This window comes from Schistocerca piceifrons, chromosome 6, assembly GCF_021461385.2.
Source record: "Schistocerca piceifrons isolate TAMUIC-IGC-003096 chromosome 6, iqSchPice1.1, whole genome shotgun sequence".
NCBI lineage: Eukaryota > Metazoa > Arthropoda > Insecta > Orthoptera > Acrididae > Schistocerca > Schistocerca piceifrons.
This window is the reverse complement of record NC_060143.1, coordinates 35,845,612-35,868,595: the sequence shown is the minus strand read 5'-3', so window position 1 is coordinate 35,868,595 and position 22,984 is coordinate 35,845,612. Positions and strand designations below refer to the sequence as shown.

At 40.2% G+C, this 22,984-nt stretch overlaps 1 protein-coding gene across 1 annotated transcript; it reads right to left on the bottom strand.

Moving 5' to 3' along the window:
• Positions 1 to 14,455: 14,455 nt before the first annotated feature.
• LOC124802967 (U6 snRNA-associated Sm-like protein LSm7) lies at positions 14,456 to 22,128 on the bottom strand. Its single transcript, XM_047264058.1, has 3 exons — positions 21,973 to 22,128; positions 16,519 to 16,699; positions 14,456 to 14,702 (listed from the first exon to the last, which is right to left on the bottom strand). Exons 1-3 carry the CDS (start codon positions 21,979 to 21,981, stop codon positions 14,563 to 14,565), a joined length of 330 nt encoding a protein of 109 aa, XP_047120014.1. The 5' UTR covers positions 21,982 to 22,128; the 3' UTR covers positions 14,456 to 14,562.
• Positions 22,129 to 22,984: the final 856 nt, after the last annotated feature.

The window sequence follows — 22,984 nt, the reverse complement described above, 5'->3', positions numbered from 1 at the left end:
AGATCACTTGAAGATCCCACTAACACATGTTGGAGAAGAAGTGGAGACGTAAGAGCAATAACAGGAGTTCAGGTTATTGTGGAAACGGTTAGCAACACTGTACCTGTGAGATCACTTGGAATTCTTCTCTCTCAAATAATTACTTGCACAAGAGATTGGAAGCTGTCTTTAAACATTTCTTGTTGTTATAAAAATGTGAGTTAATTGCATTAGTGTGAGTGTTGGTGCCATAGGAAGTAAGGTAAAATTGTGTAAAACAGTATTTCCTTATTGTGCCTATAATTGTAATTTACTTTTGAGAATTATATGAAAAGAGTGACAAAAATGTGCTTTTCATTTGTTTTATTGTATCTAGCATCAAACTCAACAAGCCATGTGAGATTAGTGTGGTTGCTGCTGCAGGTTTGTTAAACAGGGAGTGTTTTGCAAAAATTGTTTGTTATGGTTTAGTTGCGGTGATTGCAGTCCCGAAGAAAATTGGTTGGCCAGTGAGGGTCTTCCGAGAAATTGTAGGTTATGCCAGAAAGACTAGAAAATTGTGAAAGAGGAGAGGAATATTTGTGCCCTTCAGGCAGAGTTAGAAAACACAAAAGTTGAATTATAACAGCAATTTGAAATTCAGTTAAGTAATAGATTTCGCTTGCTACCTGAATTAGAGAAGTAAGAGCTTCATATAGATTGTGGAGGAATGTAGGGAGCAGCAGATGATGCTAATAAACTTAATAGGTAAGTGAGGTGAAAAAAGAACAGTTCTGCTGCTAGATGGCAGCTGTTGGAGGGTTGCAGGCCAGCAACTACAGGAGAAATTAGGTGCAGAGAACCGTGTCACAACTTTTGTGAAACCAAGTGCTAGTTTGTCAGGCAACAGTAAGATCAGATGGGTGTTGATAGTTAGGGGAGCTAGGAACACCCTAGCTACAAATGAAAAAGAGAGTATTGGGAGTCACCTGGACAAAGTAGGAGCAACTAATGAGCATGCAAATGTTAGTTTTGTAGAGGTTGCTTCACACCATGACCAGCCCTGGGTTGACTCTGCTGTAAAGTGAGTAAACATGGAGCTAAGAGGGCTGCTTCACATGGATGCAAAATCTCATATTGTTGCTGGCCCAGTAGTTGCTATAGGAAGATGAGGATATCCTTCTCATGGCCTCCACCTAAATAGGAAGGGTATGGACAAGTTAGTAGATCTATTAGCAAGAAACACAAAGGTAGAACCCTGTGGTTAATGTGGCCAGGTGAGACACTGGCATTAGATCAAATCAGAATTCAGGCTGACAGCATTAAAGGAAATTAAATTGACAGAGACTCCCTGTTCAACTTATAATAAGAGACTAAAAAGTTAAATCGATTTGCTTCATCAGAATATAAGGGGTGAAAAATTAAGTAAATGGGTTGTTAATGTGTTTGGAAGATGATATAAATTGGAAAGAAACTGATGTCCTTTTTCTGTGTGAACACAGTTTAACCACAGGAATAGAAAACCTTAATGCACGTGGTTATAAATTAGCTGCATGTTCAGTAGATCCAATATGGACAAAGGACGAGTTGTCAAATTTATAAAAAAAAGGGACTATAAATACAAAAATGTAGAGATAAGTAAATTCTGTATAGAGGATATAATAGCATGCTCTTGTTACTATGGGGAAATATGATATTTGTGATTGTTCCATTATACGGGTCTCCTGGTTAACTGGGAAATTTTAATGAGCATTTCTGATGAATTATTGTGCTCTCTGTCAGAAAAAAGGAAGATATTATTAAAATTATGTAAATTTCCTGAATGAATTTGACAGGAAAAGTTATCTGGAACTTGGAACCACTTATAATTTGGTCTCAGCCATAAATTTCTGTACCAGAGTTGTTTAAGACAATAGTATCCTATATGAATAATATATTCATTCAACAAGCAGAAGTTAAAGAAAAACATGGCTCTCCATTGGTAACTGTATTGTCAAATAATGGTGCACAGTTGGTCACATTATAGAACTTAGCTCCATGTACTGTTCGGAAAACAGTCAGGCTGATTAATGCCAAAACTACTGAAGATTTTAAAGAAAGCCTAAAAATGTTGACTGGAGTGAAGTTTACAATGATTCTAATCCTAAATTTAAATTCAACCTATTTCTTGATGAGTTTGTATTCATTTCTGAGAGTAGTTTTCCTAAAAACATAATTTTATGTAAGAACAGCAAGTCATTAAAGAAAGCTTGGACCACTACAAGCACCAGAGTCTGTTCACAATGAAAAAAGGACTCTTACAAAATAACTAGAACAAGTAATAACCCAGAAATATTTTCTTAATATAAACTATACTGAAATATATTAAGAATAGTTGTAAAACGCAGGAGTATGCACATCTTTCAGAAACTGGCAGATCAGACAATAAATTAAAGCCAGCATGGAATATTGTTAAAAGAGAGACAGGAAAAGAAGCAACATAAGAGACATTATTTCAGCTAAAGAGACTGTGAGCATTGTAAAATAAATTACAAGTGTAACAGGTATTTTTAATTATTACTTTTTTAAAATGAGTGAGAAAATTGATGCAAGTAATTCAGAAGAGAAAGCAAAACAGTCGTTGAAGAAGCAATAAAGAGGACACTTAGTGCATTAAAAATTAATCTCTATCTGAAATAAGGAAGATCATCACGACTCTAAAAGTAAAAGTTGATATGGGGTGGATAATATCTCCAATAAGATATTAAAAAGTGGTGGCTCTGTAATAAGTAATGTTCTTAGTCACTTATATAATGCATCATTAACTCAGGGTGTTTTCCCAGAAAGATTGTAGTGTGTCATTGTTAAGACTTTCTGTAAAATGTTGTCAATAACTACTTACATCATTTTCTAAAATTTTTGAGAAGGTAATGTACTCCAGAGTTGTCACCCACTTGCGTAGTAATGGGATATGTAATCTATCATAGTTTGTATTTCAAAAAGGCCAGTCTGCTAAGTCAGCTAGTTCTATGTTTGTAGAGGATATAATAAATTCTTTGATTGGTAAGCAGCACTAATTGGATCTTCTGTGAGCTGTCAAAGGCATTCGGTTGTCTCCACCACAATTTCTATTAGAGAAGTTTTTTTATGAAATACGTAGTTCAGCAAATGCCTGGTTTAGTTTGTAGGATTTGGGTAATGAATACGATGTTCATGATGTGTAATGACTGTCAACATTACCGATTCACATACACAATATTTATTTATACACATTATACAGACAGATACAACTTAAAAAACAACTGGTGTCTCAGAAACCACTGCCCAAGGTCCAGAGATACTGTTTTTTTGCAGTGATATTCTTGGGGACAGTAGTCCATAGCCACCCCCCCCCCCTCCTCCCCAAAGGCATGGAATGCTGAAGTTATGTTGCAGTGTGGTGCAGGTCGTCTCTGGAGACACTGTTGAGCTTGTACTCGTCTACATGTCTTGGTCAGCACTGCGGTCTGCCTCTTCGTGACATTGGTACTGGCTGAATAGGTGGTACTGGAGGTGCCATCATTAGGTCATCCATCAGTGGTTGTACGTGATCCTTTGGTGGGGGTGTCCGGTTTTCCGTGTTGTGTTCTGGGGCTGACACATGTAGGATGCCGTCGCTGGATAGTGTAGATAACAGTGCAGCTATATCGACTGATTGTGCTATCGGTGTGGAGTGGTACAATAATCACGACACCATGTTGTTGCTGAACTGTCGGTTTTCGTACATGGCAGACACCATGATCATTGTGCCATGTAGAGACACTGTGATATCTTCTGGAAGATAGTGTTTACATTGACTGTGACAGAAAACGGGGTTGTGTCATGTTGTGAGGCCAACGGGGCAGTACTGTTGCCCAGTGTTTCCACCAAAGTCCTTGCTGGCTTCAGTCTATTGACGGATACAGTAGTGGGTTTGCTGGCTAGCATGATTTCGAATGCGTTGGGTCCCCATCTTAGTACTTTATACGGTCCACTGAATGCTGGGTGCAGCGCTGGCTAGATGGTGTCTGTGCGTAGTATTACATGAGTGAAAGTCTAGGTTTTTGTGCACAAATACAGTGGGTGTTGTGTGGTGGGACTCTGATGCTGTGTATTCAATCTCTGACCCGTCGTACAAGGCCAGCTTTGCCGTAGAGGGTCTCCACTAGCGAAACATTGAGGTCCTCATTGTGAACGATTCTGATACCCAGCAAAACCCAGGGTAGGACCTCTGACCATTCGTTATCATGGCATACCAGTGCTGTTTTCAACATGTGGTGCCACCATTTCACTAGGCCGTTCGGCTGCAGATGGTAGGCTGTGGTATGGAATTGGTGGCAGCCGCAGAAGCGGAACAGTTCCATAAACAGGTTTAATTCGAATTGTCTGCCCTGATTGGGTGTTAGTGACTCGGGGCAGCCAAACCTCGCTATCCATAAGTGGATGAACGATCTCGCTACTGTCCCTTCTAATATGTCCCTAAGTAGTGCACCCTCCACCCACCGAATCGTTTGGTCGATGACCGAAAGGATATAACAAAATCTGTTAGATTCAGGTACTGGCCCCACTAAATATATATATGTGCATGGCAAAAACGGCCCTACGGGACAGGGAGGCTCCCTAACAGCGGCTGGTTGTGTCGTCCTCTCTTCACCCTCTGACGAGGAATGCACGTTCGTGTCTTAGTGGCACAATCCCTCATCACATTCAGCCAGTCATAACGCTCTGAAACTAGTTTCGTTGTGGACGCACTCAGCAGTGAGCTAAGTTATGGAGCAAGGCGAATATTGTTTGGCGATAGTTGGCAGGGACAAGAGGTTGTTGCCTCCCCATTGACACATCTCACCGAGGTAGTTTGTTGGTTCTGGGCACAGGGCACAGTCGTAGTTGTAATCCCGTGTTACTGCCTGACAAGAATCGCTCCAGGTCTGTATGTGAGGTTATCAAAATACTAGAGTGGTCACGGCTGCTAGGTGGAACAGGTAATCCTCAACCATATTGTCTGCTCCGCACATGTGGTAAACGTCTGTTGTGAACTGAGAGATGTGGTGTTGGTGTGGCATTGACAGACGGATTCTTTCCTGTGTCAGCTAATGGTCGATGGCCTGTATAGATAGCGGTCTTCCTTCAGTATCATCGTGGGCGTAGGGCACCACTTCGTACATGGCCAGTAGTTTGCGGTCTAAGGCCGATCGTTCCTTTGAGAAAAAACGGAGAGATTGTGTCATCCCTGGCACTTCCTGCCTATCGCTCAGTTGCTCATGTCTGATGTAATGACAAGACGAGCATCCAGTGAAGGTAGTGCGAGTGTGACGGTGTGGGTTAGTTGAGCTTTAATGTTGTCAAATGCATTTTGCATCTTGGCTGTCCATGTTAGCTTCCTCTTCGCCGATGTATTTTTTCCACCTGTAGAGCTTCTGTGATGGGAAGTCAAGTTTCAGCTGCCTGGGGTAGGTGTCATTGTTAGGAATTGACAACGCTGAGAAATTTACGTAGTTCCTGGTAATTTGTGGGAGGGGACCAGTTAGTAATCTGCTCAATTTTGTCCTGTGTGGACCGTATGTCTGTTGCGTCAACTAGGTGGATGACGAACGTGGCGCAAGGCTGTCACAGTTGGCATTTGTCAGTATTAATTTCCACCCCGTGTTGTGACAGCTTGTCATTTACTCCATGCAGGTGTCGTTCATGTTCCTCTGGATTTTGAGAATGTAATTAAATTGTTTAAATAAGAGTAACAGTGTGGCACATTGAAAAACAACCCATCAATGAATCTTTGCCACGTCTGTGCAGCATTTTTCAACTTGAACAGCATGAATAAGAATTCATATAAACCGAATGGAGTGATATTGGCTGTTTTGTGAATTTCCTCCTGGACCATCGGTATTTGGGAGTATGTTCTTTTACAGTCCAGTACGCTGAAGATAGTTGCCCTTGCCAAACTGTGTTCGAAATCTGGACCAGGTAGCTATCTATAATCATTCTGGCATTGAGGTACCGGTAGTCGTTGCGGAGGCCGCATAGCGATAGGTAATGCCCATGAACTGTCTGAAGGTCCGATTATACCACCCCGGGGAAATTCTTCAATGGCTGCCTTTAGTCTATGAGAAACTAGGCAGTGTGGGAGGGTGTATAGGCGGTTCCGGAGTCATATTAACTCTGTGGATGGTGCCGTCCGTAACTATGCTAACTGGTTTGTTTGGTAGGGGTGGTCCAGGGGACGAAATCATGTTGTCCAATTTGTCTGCAGGGATGGTAGTCTTGTCAGTGGATAACCCGTTTGTGAGAGCAGAAACATTGTCGCTGTTCAACTCGGATGCGAGAGCTGCATCACCGAGTATAATAGGCAATGTACTCACCTGTGTATCTGTGCTAGTGGTTGTACAGTTATCCTGTGGCTCTTGAGTCCACCGGGCCATTTGTAGTTGTTGCCGTATTTGTTGCAGTTGGCTGTCCAGTTCGTGGTGGCGGCTGCATAGCTGCTCGTTCTCTGTACATGCTTTGTAATTGTTGTTCTCTCTGTAGATGTTTTCGTAGGCCATCGTCATTTCATGGAGTTCGTCGCACAGTGTTGCACATTGTAATGCACAGATCTGCTGTGGTCTCGATGTCTAGCAGTGGTCGGCAGACTGTCACTGCAGATGCCCCCTATAGGGTGTAGTTCATCGTCTTGTAATAACAGAGCTTTGCTGAGATCCAGGATGAGGCGGTAATGATGGAGGAAGTCCGCTCCGAGCACCAGTTCCACCATTTTGGCCACAAAGAAAGTCCATGGACGTGGTTTATGGTCGTCTAGCCAGAGCATATCGGAGGTTGTCCCCATTACCGTTATTACTGAATCATTTGCCGCTCGGACTTGTATGGTTGAGGGCTTGTAATCTCGTGATGAGATGTGGGTTTGCGTGCTGAATTTTGCACCTGTACCGACCAGCAGGTACTGGTGTAGCGGTCATAAACAAACAGTCGATGTGTGTGTGTGTGGTGCCAGCTGCTGCTTGTCGTTTGGTTTTGGCTGGGCTGTGTTGTCACGACCCTTGTCGGCCATCTCCCTTGTTTGTTTATTTCCTGCAGCAGCTGGGCATGTGCACCGTGATTGTTGGGGCTCTGCAGCGGTTGTGGCCTGGAAGGTAGCAGGGGTCCAGTTGTGTGTGTGTGTGTGTGGGGGGGGGGGGGGGGTTGTCTTGTGTCTGCCATTACTACCATCCTTGTTTGTTATGCACCGTATCCATCGCTGACATGGTGGTCATAGATGGGTGTCCTGGCACTGATCAGTGTCTGGTGGCACAGTTGTGCCATAACATCAATGGTGTGTCATTGCCCAGCATTATCTCGTTAATGGTGAGGTGCAGTTGTTGCTCCAGTGTGTGTGATAATTGTTGCAATATTAGTGACTTCACCGTCTCATACTTGTGTGCAGTTGGAGTATTTAGCACTAGATCGCTGACCAGATCCACTTGTTCTCTGAGGTGGTTGAGAAGTATTAAAAGTTTGCTCTGGTCATCCTCGATCACTGCCATCCTCATCATACGTCTGCATAAAGCAAAGCACAATTCTGGTGAGTTTGTGTGAATGGGCGGCAGGTGGAGTTCGATAGACGGTGGGTGGTTCCTGTAGAGGTCGTTTTGTGTTGGCAGTAGTTGCAACGTTGCTCGGACCAACTGTGGTGACCTGATGAGGTCTGGCCACTGTTTGTTGTACCTGTCGGCAAGGTCTGGCGTGGTATTCCGGTTGGAGCTGTGGTCTTGCATGCGGCGCTGCCGGTCGGGCAGTGACGTCACACCCGTGGAGTGGCGAGTGTCGCGGCACGGCTGATATTTCTGTGCTGTCACCCATGTGATGTATAGAGGTATCGGCAGACTGTGGAGAAATATAGTTCTGTTGGATATCACAGTTTGTATGTGTGTCCACTGTGCACACTGTTCTGTTAGTTGCGTTACGGTTGCTGTGGTGGCGTCAGTGTAACGAAACATAGTGCGGGGCTTGGGTGGCGTAGCAAGTAAGTCCATGTTAACAGCTTAGTCCCTCTAGGGCGTAACACGCATCGCAGTAGGTGGGTTGAAGTCACGGTCGGTCGGAGGCCACCGCGGCGTGGGAGGTCCTTGTGGTGTGCCCATATGATCAGCAGTGTGTCTTGTAATCATCGTCGACCCACATGGCATGGGGTTCACTGTAGGCGTGGTGGTGATGTCTGGCTCAAACATGACGCCTTTCATTGTCAGTGTGGGTGGTGTAGCAGTCACGTTGTAATTCAGATATCCCTCTTGTGGCCGTAGTACTGTTGATGTGTCTGTTGTGGCGTCCTGGCAGCGGTTGATGTGCGGTTCTGGTAAAACGATCATATCGTGCGTTCGTACCAGCATGCAACTGGCATCAGCATATCCCGGTGGGAGCTGGGCTGTGGGTAATGGTGCGGCTGACGTGGCCATTATGTCATGCCTGAGGTGTACTGTGGTGTGCAGCGTGGCTGCCGCGACATCATCCGCGTGATATGTGAGAGCGAAATCAATTTTTGGAAATATGCCATTCTGTTCAAAATCACCTGCACTGTCTGTCCCTGAGACCACCAAATACACTGCCCTGCGTTTGTTACGTCTGTGGTTGTTGTCTGTAATTGGTCTGTCAATGCCTGACATCTCAATAATGGTAGAGTCACTTGATTGATAGGGAGACTCGCAAGTAGCATTAGTACTAGCTGAATGTATATCAATTGGAATATTGTGCTCGACAATGGCGGGGGCAGCATAATAACGCCATTGTGCATTGCCACCAATCGTCGTCATCTCTTCGTTATGTAGTCTCACAGGGTTAGTGTCCACATAAGCACTCTAGCACTGTTTTCAGCGTTCATTAAAGGCACTGTGGTCGACTGTGCCAATGGTTGCGTTGTTGTGCAGGTATTAAACGCAGAAGAATTGCAGTTTCTGTCTTGAAGCAGTGAAAAGTCGTTAGATAAACACTTGCTATCGTTGACTGTAGCTGGCTGATCAACGGTGTGTGTAGGATCCACACTGACAAGGTGTTGGATTCTCACATCAGGTGGAGGTGGAGCAATGTGTTACACGAAAATGTTGCGGTGTGTTGTCAAAAAACTCAGTGTCACCAATGCAGGATTTGGGTAACGAACACAATGTTCATGATGTGTAATGACTCTCAACATTACTGATTCACATAGACAATATTTATTTATATGCATTACATGAACAGATACAACTTAAACACTTGGTGTCTTAGAACCCACTGTCCAAGGTCCAGAGACACTGTTGTTTGCAGCAATATTCTTGGGGACGGAAGTCCATAGAACTTCTGTCCCCACAAGTTCTTATTTGAGAAACAGGATGCATGTAGTTATCTTAGGCCATTTGACTAATACAAAGAGGAATGCCACATCATCTGCATGGGGAGAAATTACAGTGGGAACCCCACAAGGTTAGATCATTGGCCCACAACTTTTCTTGCTTTATTTGAAGGAACTGCCAATTTATTTGAATCAGTATGCAGAATTAGTCCTGTCTGTTGATTTTACAAGCATTTTTGTGAAGCTGAGAAAATAAGCATCTACAAAGGAAATAGTAAAAGATCTGTTTTGTGCAAGTTACTGAATGGTTTTGCCCACAAATGGGATAGGTTTAAACTTTGAAAAATTACAATTCATGTAGTTTCGTACTGTCACAAATATCCATCTCCTCCTACTAATCTAGTATACCACAAAAAATAGTAAATGCGATAGAAAATTGTATGTTCTTAGGTGTGCATATTGATGGGAAGTTCAACTGGAAAAGCCACACACGGACATCTGCTGAATTGTTTACGTTCAGCTACTTTTGCCATAAGAATAACTGCCAACTTTGGGCTAAAAGTTCTTTAATCTAAATCTGGAAACGTTTCTGCCACTTGTCAGCTATTTTACTTCCATGGGTGGACTGTCAATGTGTTTTACAGCTGTGTATTTCATTCTTTTTTGTGCAAAACTTAGATTCGTTATAGGGCAATGCAGATCATTTTTTCTTCAAGTGTTGTACTTCTGAATGTCTCTGTTGTTGTTAAGCTTAGATACATTATTGATAACAAATTTCACCCGTGAATAAAGATACTGTTGTGATGCTGTAGTTAATATGCCCAGGTATTTAATGATATACCTTCAAGATGTACATATGCAAACTCCACAAATAATTCTAGTTACTTTCTATTGTGCAGTTATTACTTTTCATCCGAGTGCGGGGCTACCTCAGAATAGTATCCCATAAGGCATCAATGAATGAAAATATGTTGACTTACTGACCTTAGGGCATATTTCTTTAAAATACCAATTTTCATATATTTATCTTTAAAGTTTTTTCAATATAACTAAATACAGTCTTAAAAATTTTCAGCTCCTATTTCACTCCCTGAGGGATTCAATTTCCAGAAACAGTGACACACTATTTTTTTCGTTTCTAACTGAGAAGCCAAACACCAATTTTCAAAGGTTTAGCTTTACAAATGCTTTCACAATGAAATAGTTTCATGAAACATTTCACCCATGTAGGGTTTAAGTTTCCAAAAACAGTGAAATGCTTATTTTTTAACATCTGACAAAGAAGACAAACACAAACTTTTGCAGATAAAAGCTTTAAAAATACTTTAACAGTTCTTTAATAGTGATTTATTTAAAAACAACTTTCACCCACTATTTCACCTCCATAGGGGTTAAATTTCCAAAAATGCTGAAAAACATATTTCTTTATTTCTGACTGAGAAGCCAAATACTAATTTTCGTACATCTAATTGCCTCACTAGAGAGATATTTTCAATAACCCTTTGATCCCGTATTTTACGCTCTGGAAATTTTGAATTTCTATTCTTAGTGGTTTGGGCTGGGCAATGATAAGTCAGTGAGTGGGTCCATCAGTCGAAACATTGCCTTTTATATATCGAGAGATGAAGTGTTCTATGTATGTTGTGTTGACAAGTTCTGCATCATAATGTTTACCATGAATTTGATCTATGGAACAAGTAGCTAGCTAACTAACACTCTTAAATGGAAATGGGCAGGACATACCACACAAAAAATTGACAGAAGATGGACAAAGGCAGTACTAGAGTGGAGTCCTGCAGCAACACTATGACCACAAGGGTAGACCACCTGCTCACTGGACTAAAGAACTGAAGAAAGCCACAGGCTTCAACTGGTGGAGGGTGTCAGGAGACACGGAGGCATGAAAACAGCGACTGAGATTGTATTTCTTAGTTTAAGGCTAAAGAGGCTGTGCCTAGTAAAGGTTAAATCAGTTGAACAATAAATAAAAATAATTACTTAAAACATGTTTCCATTTTACAGAACTGAATAAAGAGTATCCACTGAAAATGGCACAAAAGTGATGAACCATACTTAGGTGTGTGTGTGTGTGTGTGTGTGTGTGTGTGTGTGTGTGTGTGTGTGTGTGTGTGTGTGTGTGTGTGTGTGTGTAGGGGGGGGGGGGGGGGTTTGTATGCATGAGGCAGACCTGAAATCCATTAACACAGCTTGCTTGCTTCTTGCTTTTTTCATAAACAACCTCTTTCAAACAACAGATGCAGGTGAATAGGTAGTTTTCCAAAGGGCTTTAGACACTGTACAACATAGTAGACTACTAACCAAGACATGACCAAAAAGGTATCTTTGCAGATATGTGGTTGGCTCAGCAAATAATTAACAGAGTCAAGTATGTTATACTGGGTAGGAAATGTTAGATTGAAACATTAGTAACATTGGGTGTTCCAAAAGGAAGCATAATACAACCTCTAATATTCTCAATATACATAAATGATTTATCAGCTAGGATGAGTGACACTATCAGATTGTTTACTGATGACACTGTTGGGCCACAGTATGGAAATGCACAAACACTTGGATGAAATTTGCTCCGCGTATTAGAGAAGCACCTCTTTCTAAGTGTGGATAGATGTAAGATAATACTAATGACACGATAGTGTGTAATGAAAACATTGGTGGTGAACATCTTGAGTACACCATGTCATATGTATTTAGGGGTAATACTAGGAAAGGTTATGAAATGAGACAATCAAGTAGAAGCTGTTTTAGGTAAGGTCGAATGGGAGACTTAGATTTGTTGAAAGAGTTTTGAGAAAATACAATCCATTTGTAAAGCAAACTGGATACAAGACACTAGTGTGATCAATTCCAGAGTTTAGATCTCTTATCACATAGGTATGATATGAGACATTTCAAGAATACAGAGATGCACTGGTATGTTCATAACAGGTTAGTGCAGTCCATACAAAAGTGTAACAGAAATGCTGAGGAATCTGAATAGAAATCCTGATGTAGTTTTTGCAAAACTCCGTTGTGAAAATTTAGAGAACATGTATTCAAACAAGACTGTGAGATAACTGTGCAGCCACCATCGTATATGCTACATAGTGATTATGACCATGAGAGGGAATATAGCATTAAATAGGCATATAGACAGTCCTTTTTCCCAGATCAGTATGTGAATGGAATACGGTAGACATCAATAATATAGGTATACAGTACCCACCAATATGCACTGTATGGTGGCTTAAAGAGTTATATGCAGATGCAGAGGTGGTTTCACATGGGTCCAGTAAGTCACTTTTGGGAACAGAAGCCATGCCTACAGTTAAGTCTGTGCACTGAAAATTAAGATACAGCTTTTAACACAACACCAACATGCCAAACATGGTATAAGGAAGCAAATGGGTCACAGAACTGCCTGGTACATGCCAACAGCAAAGCATTAGTACTTTGAAAACTATGTGAGAGGATGCTTTCCACTTGCTGATTGAGCACCGTTCTGGCAGATAATAGCGGTATTCTCATTTTGGGGGCGAAATGGATGCATCTGCCATCTCTTGATGGCAATGGCAAATGATACAGGAACCTATTGTCCCATAATCTACATATGTTTGCTCGTCGACAGCACTTCACAAACAACTTGCACCTTCAGCAGGACCTGTAACTCCCAAATGGTTGGAGTTATTTTAGGAGCACTACTTTTAAGGATGCTTCACAGGTCACTTGACCTCAATGCTGTTGAGCACATTTGGAGTGTCACTGTGACATGTACACATTTTGTACTTAGACTGAACTGATCTCCCAGAGTCGTGCCTGACAGTTGACTGGTTATAGATCCGGCAGCTCCCAGTTTTTTCAGTTTGTTTTGGCACAGAAGCCATGATACACAGTCACTGTGATCAGGCTAAAGGATGTTATGACTGCTCCTACATGTATTGAAATACAGGGTCAAGACTGAGCAGATTTAGGTTTGTAAAGTACCACAGTAGAATCAATTGACTGAGGGAAGAAGGAGGGGTGGGGGGCGAAAGAGAGAGAGAGAGAGAGAGAGAGAGAGAGAGAGAGAGAGAGAGAGAGAGAAAAGAGAGAGAAGAGAGAGAGAGAGAGAGAGAGTTTCCTAATATACTGGAGTACCAGTTTTAGTAGTTGGTATTTTGGATTATGATGATGTTTGACCATAAAAGTCCTTCATCACTTACACGCTATGCACTTACCAGAGAAAGAGGTGTGAACTACTATCTTTCTACCAATACTGTCCACCTGATTAGATGACATGGAATTACCATTCACTCTGATTTTTTAGCAAATAAAAGTGTAACCTTAAATATAAATCTACCTATTAATTATTACACGTGCTGTGAACTAGGATCAACTTTGACTAGCAATACTTTGCAGATTCAATTGCAAGTTCAATTACAGCTGTCAATTCACAATCTAGTGATAATGTGAAAGTTTTTTGATCTGTAATGTTAGAATAAGGAGAATGTCAGCAAGGTGATCAATGACTGCAAATAATAATTACTCCCACTAGAATTAGTGGAGATGACTCTTAATTAATGTGAAAAAGTTTAAAGCAGTTCCGTAACACACTGAAGGTCTGAGAGTAAGAAGGGTCCTGGGTCTTCAGTGTTAATTTAATATCCTCTTCTATAAATTTATGGCTGACAGTTTCCTCAAGTACTCTGTATGGCAGTTCTTATATGAATGTGCTGCTTCTAATCTGTGCTTTCATTGTTAAGCAGGAATTCACACTGAAAGAATTCTACAGTCCATCCCACAGTAAGGGAACCACCTCACAGCACTGATCGGGTTTTGGTTCTCTCTGGCAGAGTATTTCGTGTGTGGTTTCTTGCAGGTACCATGTTCTAGTTGCCTGTGTAGATTGCTTTTCCCAGTGGTCTTGTTTCCCTTTGATTAACTCTCCTTTGAGTCTCCATTCACATAGAAGTCTCATTTTGAATTTGACAATATGTATGGTTTTTCTTTTTATGTATCAATTTTTTCTGTAATATTACTCTTTTGTGTACTTAGTGACAAAAGTACAATTTCTGTTTAGTTCTGTAATGGGCTATCCATAAAAAATTTGTCAAAGCACGTAAAAAAAATCCACAACAGTCAAATCTTTTGTTAAATACAAATTCTCTTCTGCTTCTCTGCAGTGGGCTTTTGTTCAAATTTCACATACATATACCAGAATGAAAGTAAAGGTTTACAGTTGTCAAATATATTTATTTATAAAAGAATCAGTTTATTTACAAATAATTATATAGGTACTTAAATGCAAAAGGAAAAGGAAAATATTTTTTGGTGATAGTTCATGCTTCTTGTTGAACAAATGGATTTGGTATGCTTTCCATTCCATCCACGGGGCAGATAAGCACTACTGAAGTTCCTCTACACACAACGAGGCCCAACATTCTTGTGTCCTCCGTCAATTTGTATGGGTCATCTGGATCTGTGTATAAAATATACTGTGTTAGGCAGGTTATGACAGTCAATCTGCATACTGCACAGTACAAATTCCTTGTATAGTTGCAAAAAGGGGAGGAGGAAAGATAATATAATGGAAGGACAGACTGAAGACAAAGAAGACAAATTCCAAGAAAAATAAAAAATAAATCTGGGATCCTGGAACAATACACATAAAAATGGACAGGTGGGAGATCAAAGATTAAACTTAAGGTCCGGTGATTGGTGGCAGCCTAGTTGCTTAGAGGTGTATATTTTGCTTCCTGTTATCAATTCATTAATCACTCTCTCACATATATCTATCTACCCCTTTCTCCTCTCATTATCTACGTCAGGTGGCAGCAACATAGTTCAAGGAATGCATTTTCCCATTTGGTACATCAGTTTCACTACTGTTCAGCAGTGCAATACATATCCAAATACCACAAGCACCTTCTCACAGTAATACAAGAAAGATGTGTAAATTAACCCTACTCATATGTTTTACAGTATTATGAATAACACTGCAAAAATGACAGATTACTACTCACTGTAAAGATAACAACTGAGCTGCAGACATGCACAATGAAAGATTGTTAAACACTGAGATTTCTGCCAAAGCCTTCTTCAGAAAAGAGAAGAAAACACACACACACACACACACACACACACACACACACATATTCACATAAGCAGGCACACCTCACTCACAAAGTGACTACTATCTCCGGCCACTCTGGCCAGGCTGCAACAACCTATCCTTTTCGCAATTTTGTTGATATTCCACAAGTAACTGAGAACCTAAGTTGCGAGATCTACACTGAGATGATAAGGTTGGCACCAGTGAGGAATTCAAGGTGGGCTGCAGCCAATTAATCAGAAGACTGACGGAAAAAAAATTACTTATAAGATGATCCCTGAATAAGTAAGTGAAATGAAATTAAATTGTACGACTAGACTTCACAACCAAAACAAATTATAGATTTTTTTGTCACTGGCGAAGCTGTTTTTATATCAAGAACACATTAAATACTGTTTCTAAGTGGTTATTCTAATGGTAGACCAATCGTATCAAAACAGTGAAGTTGAAGGTTTACCACAAATAAAACAATGCTCAGTATTTGCTCTGCTTTCTTGAACAAATTTAGCTGCAACATCAAACTACATACAGGCTGCACATAAAGTCTGGGAACACTTTATTGCACAAGAACTAAACATTGTACAGATGCCATGCATATTGCATTTTGAAGAGAAACTCTAAAAGCTTTTCTTTTCTTTTTTTTCACACATTCGATATGCAAATCATGAGTGACCCGGCAGATGTCAATACAGTAATCAAATTCTTGGCATACCCGTCCCAGCATGGCATCGTCAACTGTGGCAGTTGCTTCCCGTATTCTTTCCTGAGGCTCTGTTACATCATGTGGTAGAGACAGTACATACACCAGATCTTTAATTTGTCCCCACAGAAAAAAGTTATACAAAGTGAGATCTGTTGATCAGGGAGGTCATTTCATGAAACAGCTCGCTCCACATCTGAACTCACCATGTTTGCGACTAGCGCTGACTATCGGCAAATTACCAAACTACACTGTGGCAGTATACATGAAAAAAACTTTCAGGGTTTCTCTTCAGAATGACATATGTATGAAATCTGTACAATGTTTGGTTCTTCTACAATAAATAATTGAAAGTGTTCTTGGAATTTATGTACACCCTGTACTTTTAAGAAAATTATTTATGCACAAAAAGGTGAAAGGGGTGATAGCTACTGTAAATAAATCCAAACAGTAAATATTTTTGTGGTCAGACATTTGTATTACCTCTAAGAATCTCTGAAGTATTGTCCAACACAAGATTAAGGAGAGGGTCATAACCCTTGAGCACACCAGCTGCCTCCCTGCCACCAGCAAATTTCACTCTGATGTTTTTTTCCAGATATTTTGAGAGATCAAGAATACTTTCTTTCCTTTTCTTTTCTTTCTGATCCCCTTGGACCTGAACCTGAAATTTTGAAAGGCATATTTTATCTGTATAAAAAAATGTAACCATATGTTTGTACAAAATAATAAATCTCTAAAAGTTCTTCACCATTTACTTTGAAATTTTTAACACAATGTGGCATTCAAATACACACATGTTGTTATATACCTACTAGCATGTATGTGTTTTGTTTAAAATCTTAAATCTCTGAAAGTTCCTCACTGATTCCCTTGGCACTTTGACACACCACTGCATTCGAATACACACTTCTTTATATATCTATATACAAATACCTATGTAATAATTAAAAGGAAAATCTATATAAAAATGTAAATGCATGTTTGTTTGTTCCACATCTTAAATCTCTCAAAGGTCTTCGTTGACTGCTTCGAAATTTTGACGCAGCGCTGAATTCAAATATGTGTGCCTTTTTATACATCTTTTTTACATGTATATAAACGTGTATGTAATATATAAAGAGGAAACATCATTGCCAACAATCATGAAAAGTTCTTGACCAATGTACTTCAAATTTTGACACAATACTCTAACGCACATTCCGACAGACACAGTCAGGATGTATGTTAGCAAACAAGAAAGTTGTATTTATGGCTTATGATTAGAATATTGCTACAGAACCAGAGAGAGACGGAGAGAGAGGTGCGAATAAATGGACACAGAAAGTGGAAAGGAGGAGATGACAGAGAAAGGGGGGAAATACGGAAGCGTCCGATCCCGCCCATCTGCTTTGACCCATGACATTACAAATATGGCGGAAACGACCATAAACCATGATTCCAATATGGCGCATATAAAGTCGGTACATACACATTATGAGGATGAAAATACATTGAAAAACAAAAACGCACACTTTCCACAAAAAGCCTAATGACACCAACAGGACAAGTGCGGGAAATGGGGTGTTTTTAGGTGGGGGCAAACTAAATATAAACAAATTTAGACACCCACCCCCATACAAAACCACACAAAACGCCAAAAAAAACCGACATCACAAAACTCCCCAAATACCACTAAACACAATATCATCTGGAATTGGACACTTCCCATGACCTATATAGCTCAACAGCAGCTCCCGATCCCATAAATTAGGATCACACATTTCCCTTGCCCTATATAGCTCAAAAACATCTCCCGATAGCAATATCAACATACACAGCCACACATTGGGATCGGACACTTCCCTTGACCTGCGCACTGTTAATTTTATCCGTCCTATCCATTCCTGAACAAAAACAACAACCGATTAATTTTACTAAAATTACCACACAATGTACTGCGAACAACACTAAATTAACCTTCACACAAAATCGTTAAATCACTGAAACAAATTCCACTACACCACACAAACGAAAACCCTGAACATACTACCAGAGAGGACAACAAATCACAACACGACAACATCTACAAACACGCCACACTCGGAAACCAAACTCCGCGCCGTCATGACGTCACACACGACAACACCCTTCCGTCATGGGTCAAAGCCGACGCGTGGGATCGGATGCTTCTGTCGACTCGAAAGGGGAGGTGATGGGCAGAGAGAGGAGGAAATAGAGAGAGAGAGGGGGGGGGGGGAGGAAAAGATGGACAGAGGGAGGAAGATGAGGAACAGGGAGAGGGGCAAAAGCGGAGGATATGGACAGGACAATGGGGAGAAGGTGATTAGGATGCATACCTAATTCCATTACAATTTAGAAATGTGTGCTTTCTCTTTTCTTTCTTTTCCATTTATCCAGACAAAGCCACTGCAACACACGGCCAGAAACAGCAAGTAGCGATAATCTACATAAAAATGAAGAGCCTGTACAAGGCATGAGGACATGGAGAGCGGCCATGCGAAGACCTGCTTTTTGGCAGAATGCATAACATCTAATAATAAAAATAAAATGAGAGGATCGTTGGCATTTCTGGCTGGGAGACCCTCCTTTGGGGTTGTCCGGCCACCTAGTGCAAGTTTCCTTATGTGACACATGTATGGAGATGAAATAATGATAAGGACAACACAATGCCCAGACCCTGTGCAAATAAAACCTCCTTCCCACCTGGGAATTAAACCCAGGTCTCAAGCATGGCAGTCAGCCATGCTCCCCACTCTGTTACTGAGGCAGACATAATAATAATAATAATAATAATAATAATATAATTACTGTGAGTGGAAAAAACACTAACAGTAAACACAGATTTATTCATGATCTATGGAACAAGTATTAATCTAATCTAATCTCTAATCTTATCACACTGACTTGTGTAAATGACATGTATAGGAACTAAACTTCCAAAGAAGTATGTAGCCAATGTATAATAAAATTATTATTATTCTAGCAGCCTTCGTTGTATTAAGCACTTCTGACAAGTTGAAATCATTTGTTGGCCCACGCGTTTAGCCAAATCCTTTGCTGGACAACAATCTTCCGTATTAAGCCATCTTACATTTCAGAGATTCATTCAAGGCTTTTACCAGCTAAGTCTACCCCTTTCCCAAGAGTACACTGTTGATAAAATGCAAGCAATAATACATACAGATATTAAATTCTAATTCATATGCTGTTATAAGTAATCTACTGGTAGAGTCATGAACATCCTGCTGATTAACTGTAGCTTGGTCTTCAAATAAATGTAGTACAATCATCACTTCACCAAAAAATGTTTGACCACATACTTTACTCTCATAATTATGGAATTTTAGTTTTTCAACTGTTAATGAAGGAGTACTTAAGGAGGTGAAACTGACAGCACACCACACTAAAGACCTGACTTGGCGGGAAATCACCCACAAAAGTAAGGGGTTTGCTACAGTATATGCATCAGTTTCAAGCCAAACAACTGCAAAGATCCCCACAAGTTACAAGGAAGTCCTGCACTGCTTCTGACATACACACAGAAAAAAACTTACAAGTTTTACTTTTCCCAGCAATTATATCTCACATTTTGAAGAACAATCTTCTTGTTTGCATACACAAAGCTCACTACATCACCTTTTGTTAAATGTTCTTTAACAATGTGTCACTTAGTTATTGTCGGTGGTAGATTTGATCACATAGTGTACTAGACCTATAGGCATACGTCTAGTGAATAAAGAGAGAAAAAAAAAAGCAGATTGCAATAGTGCCACTCTGATTCTCACTCTTTTCTTAGTGGCCATTGTAGTGACTATCCTGGGACCTAGTACCAGCTGAAAGGTAACAGTCTGGTTGAGATTTGCAAAGCCACCAATTTGTCAAATAAAAAGCAATTCTATAAAAATATAGTAGAAACGTGCATGTGAAGTGTACTCTGAAGCTTACATTAGTTGGAAGGTGATAGTATGGAAGCCAACAATATTTTGTTGGCTGTGAAGCCAGCAATCTCTTTTTATACATCACATCCCCAATTTAAAAAAAACATCTATTTTTCCACTGCAGTCTGATATTTTCAAGATTTTATATGTTTTAAGGAGTTATAAGCAAGCATATCCCCATCCAAATATTTCCTGTTGCTGCTGAGCTCCCATTAGTTCATTGGTCTTTGTTTTGCTACTGTTTTCATGTTGTTAGTGATATTATCCACTGGCTGGTTCTTCAGGCTGTTATCTCCACTATGTTACTGAAGTCGCTGGTCTGGTGACACAGTATTGCATCTGCTACAGTCTAAAGTCAAGCATCGGGACGCCAGTCGGGAACGATAGAGCAGAGGGCTGTGAGAAGACATCAGCCAATTGCACGCTGACCGAACCCTCTCCAAGACGATAACGTGACAGCAGCGGCCTCTATGCTTAGAGGACATAAGCGCCGCGCCTGACTGGTCATGGTCCGAGTGTCAACACTAGTTGCTTGTAAATTCTGTGTAGCTCAAACTTGGAATTGTTAAACAGTTAAGAAACTTGATTATTTCATATGTCACTCTTTGCTTGCGACACATCGGTGTGATTGCCATGATAAGTATTGTAATCTTTTCATTTTGTAATAAAACCCATTAATAAGATTTATTTGAATGTTGCCTAGTGATCCGAGCAAGCTGGTTTCTCAGACACCCCATATTTGCCAACTGGGCTGCACTTAAAAGCATCAATTGCTAATACCAAATAAATTATTATATCTAAAACATGGGGAGTGGTGATAAAAGCCAGAAAACAGTTTGTGGATATTGCTTTTTGTTACACTGTAATTGCATTTTGGCTAGCACTTCAATATCTCACTCTAGGCGAGAGCTGATTCTGCAGTCCATGTTAATTATACATAGGCCTGTTGCATGTATTCTCTGCTATTGATAATACATTTACATACTTCTACACATCCTACAGGTTAACATTTGATATCTACTATTTTAGTACATCTGCTTTGTTCTGAAAACAGCAAGTGTGTGCTTAATATAATACAGGTATAATAATTTCCTTGGTCATCACGTAGTAGTCAACTGGAAATTTAGGCGATACTATTGCTATACCATAAATACTAATAGTATACAGTAGGAGCTCCAATCTTACCTCTGTGCTAGCTTGGACATACATGCACGTAAAAATAATGCCAATGAAATACTACTGCTGTACCATGAATACTAACAGTATACAGGTAGAAGCTACAATCTTACCACTGTGCTAGTTTGCACATACATACACGTAAAAATAATGCGAATGAAGTGTCTTTCATTTATAATTTGCTAGAATATCATCGCAGTTCCAGGTTTCACCAGGAGCTTCTTGTGTAAATGGTAAAATATCATAGTGGTTTCAGCTGTACGTAATAAATGTAATGACTTGACTGACACTGACATTCGTGATAGTTTCAAGCAAATATTTAATAAATCTCGGTTATACTATTTAGCGACGATAATCTAGTGAGTTGGCAAATGAATCAAATTGTCAATCAATAAATTGGCGATAACAGAAATTAAATGCAAGTATCTAATGACTGGCTGGACTTTTTTTTTTTTTTTGCTCTGAACCACTCCCGAGAGAAGTAAAAGATCCTATGGCAAAAGTTAAGTGGATATTTCTTATTCTGTTCATCTTTTACCTAGTGACGCCATACCAGCTATAATATTCATATCCGGAGAGGAAGTATGCGAATGGAAACGTCTTCATTTTAAATAACAATTATGGTTGGAATGACCAGTTAAAGCTCCAGAAGCTGAGCCATAACAAGAGAGACAAGAAATTTTAGGCGATGCAAAGAAATTTTCCCCCTTGGCTCAAAAAAAAATATTACACCATTCTTTTTCCTCTTCTTAAATAACACGGTAATGACTATACATTATACAAAAGACACACAGAAGGGATCATAAGTGTTGGCTCTTACCGACGTCATTCTTCAACGCAGAAACTAATTACTGTTCGTAACACTCTGCAACACAAAGTCACAAGCACGCTGCACTTTGTTTACACAATATCTTTCAAAACAAAACAAACGGATATCATAGATATGGAACAGGTCCATCCAAGTCTTCAGCGATGTTAATATCCACTGACCACAAAGTTTGGTATGTGTTTTTTGGACCTGTCAGCAAAAATATTCCACAATGCCTTTCACATGTTAGTATTCAGATAGGCCGTAAACAGAACGGAACGTCGCGTCAAGGTTCCTCAGGAACATAGTTTTGATACTGATTCGATCGGGGGTAAGACGGCGTCGTCTGCCATTCTCACCGCAATCATAAATTGTATAGCAATGGATTCTGTGCTTCTGTGTCTTTTAAAGTCCAATTCACACTGGCCGACACATCACGTCAAAGCATTCCGCAATACATTTCATTATTTCAAATAGCAGGGTACACAGAGGCAGTCAATGGAAAGTGACGTCACGTCATGGTTTCTCGAGAAGAAACTTCTGACAGTGTCGTCATATGCTAAAATCGGATATTAATGCATTTATCTTTATTCATCCAAGAATCATCTGTCGATGATGCAGGATTTGTCACGGTAATACTATGCCAACCAATAGGCCAAAATATAATACACAGTATATGCATTATCCCTTCAGTTTAGAACTGCCATTTTAGCTGGGCGCGCTATGAACTGTTAACGTGTGCTGCTATTGGTTGTTTCGGACGACGCACAAAAGGTATAACTGCGCTCAATGAAAATGTAACACGGTTCGTGAACTGTACTTCCTGTATGTGCAGTAGATAGAACAAATATACGTTCAGTTAACACATTCTTGTATACAAAAACAATCGGAATTAACAATAATAATATAAAACTGTTGTTTCACTGTCGAACAATGCTGCTGTGCCGTCGTTTAGAAGACAATGGTACATTCACTTTTAAAATATTCTTCTGCAGGAAATGAAAAAAAAAACTGTTGCATTACG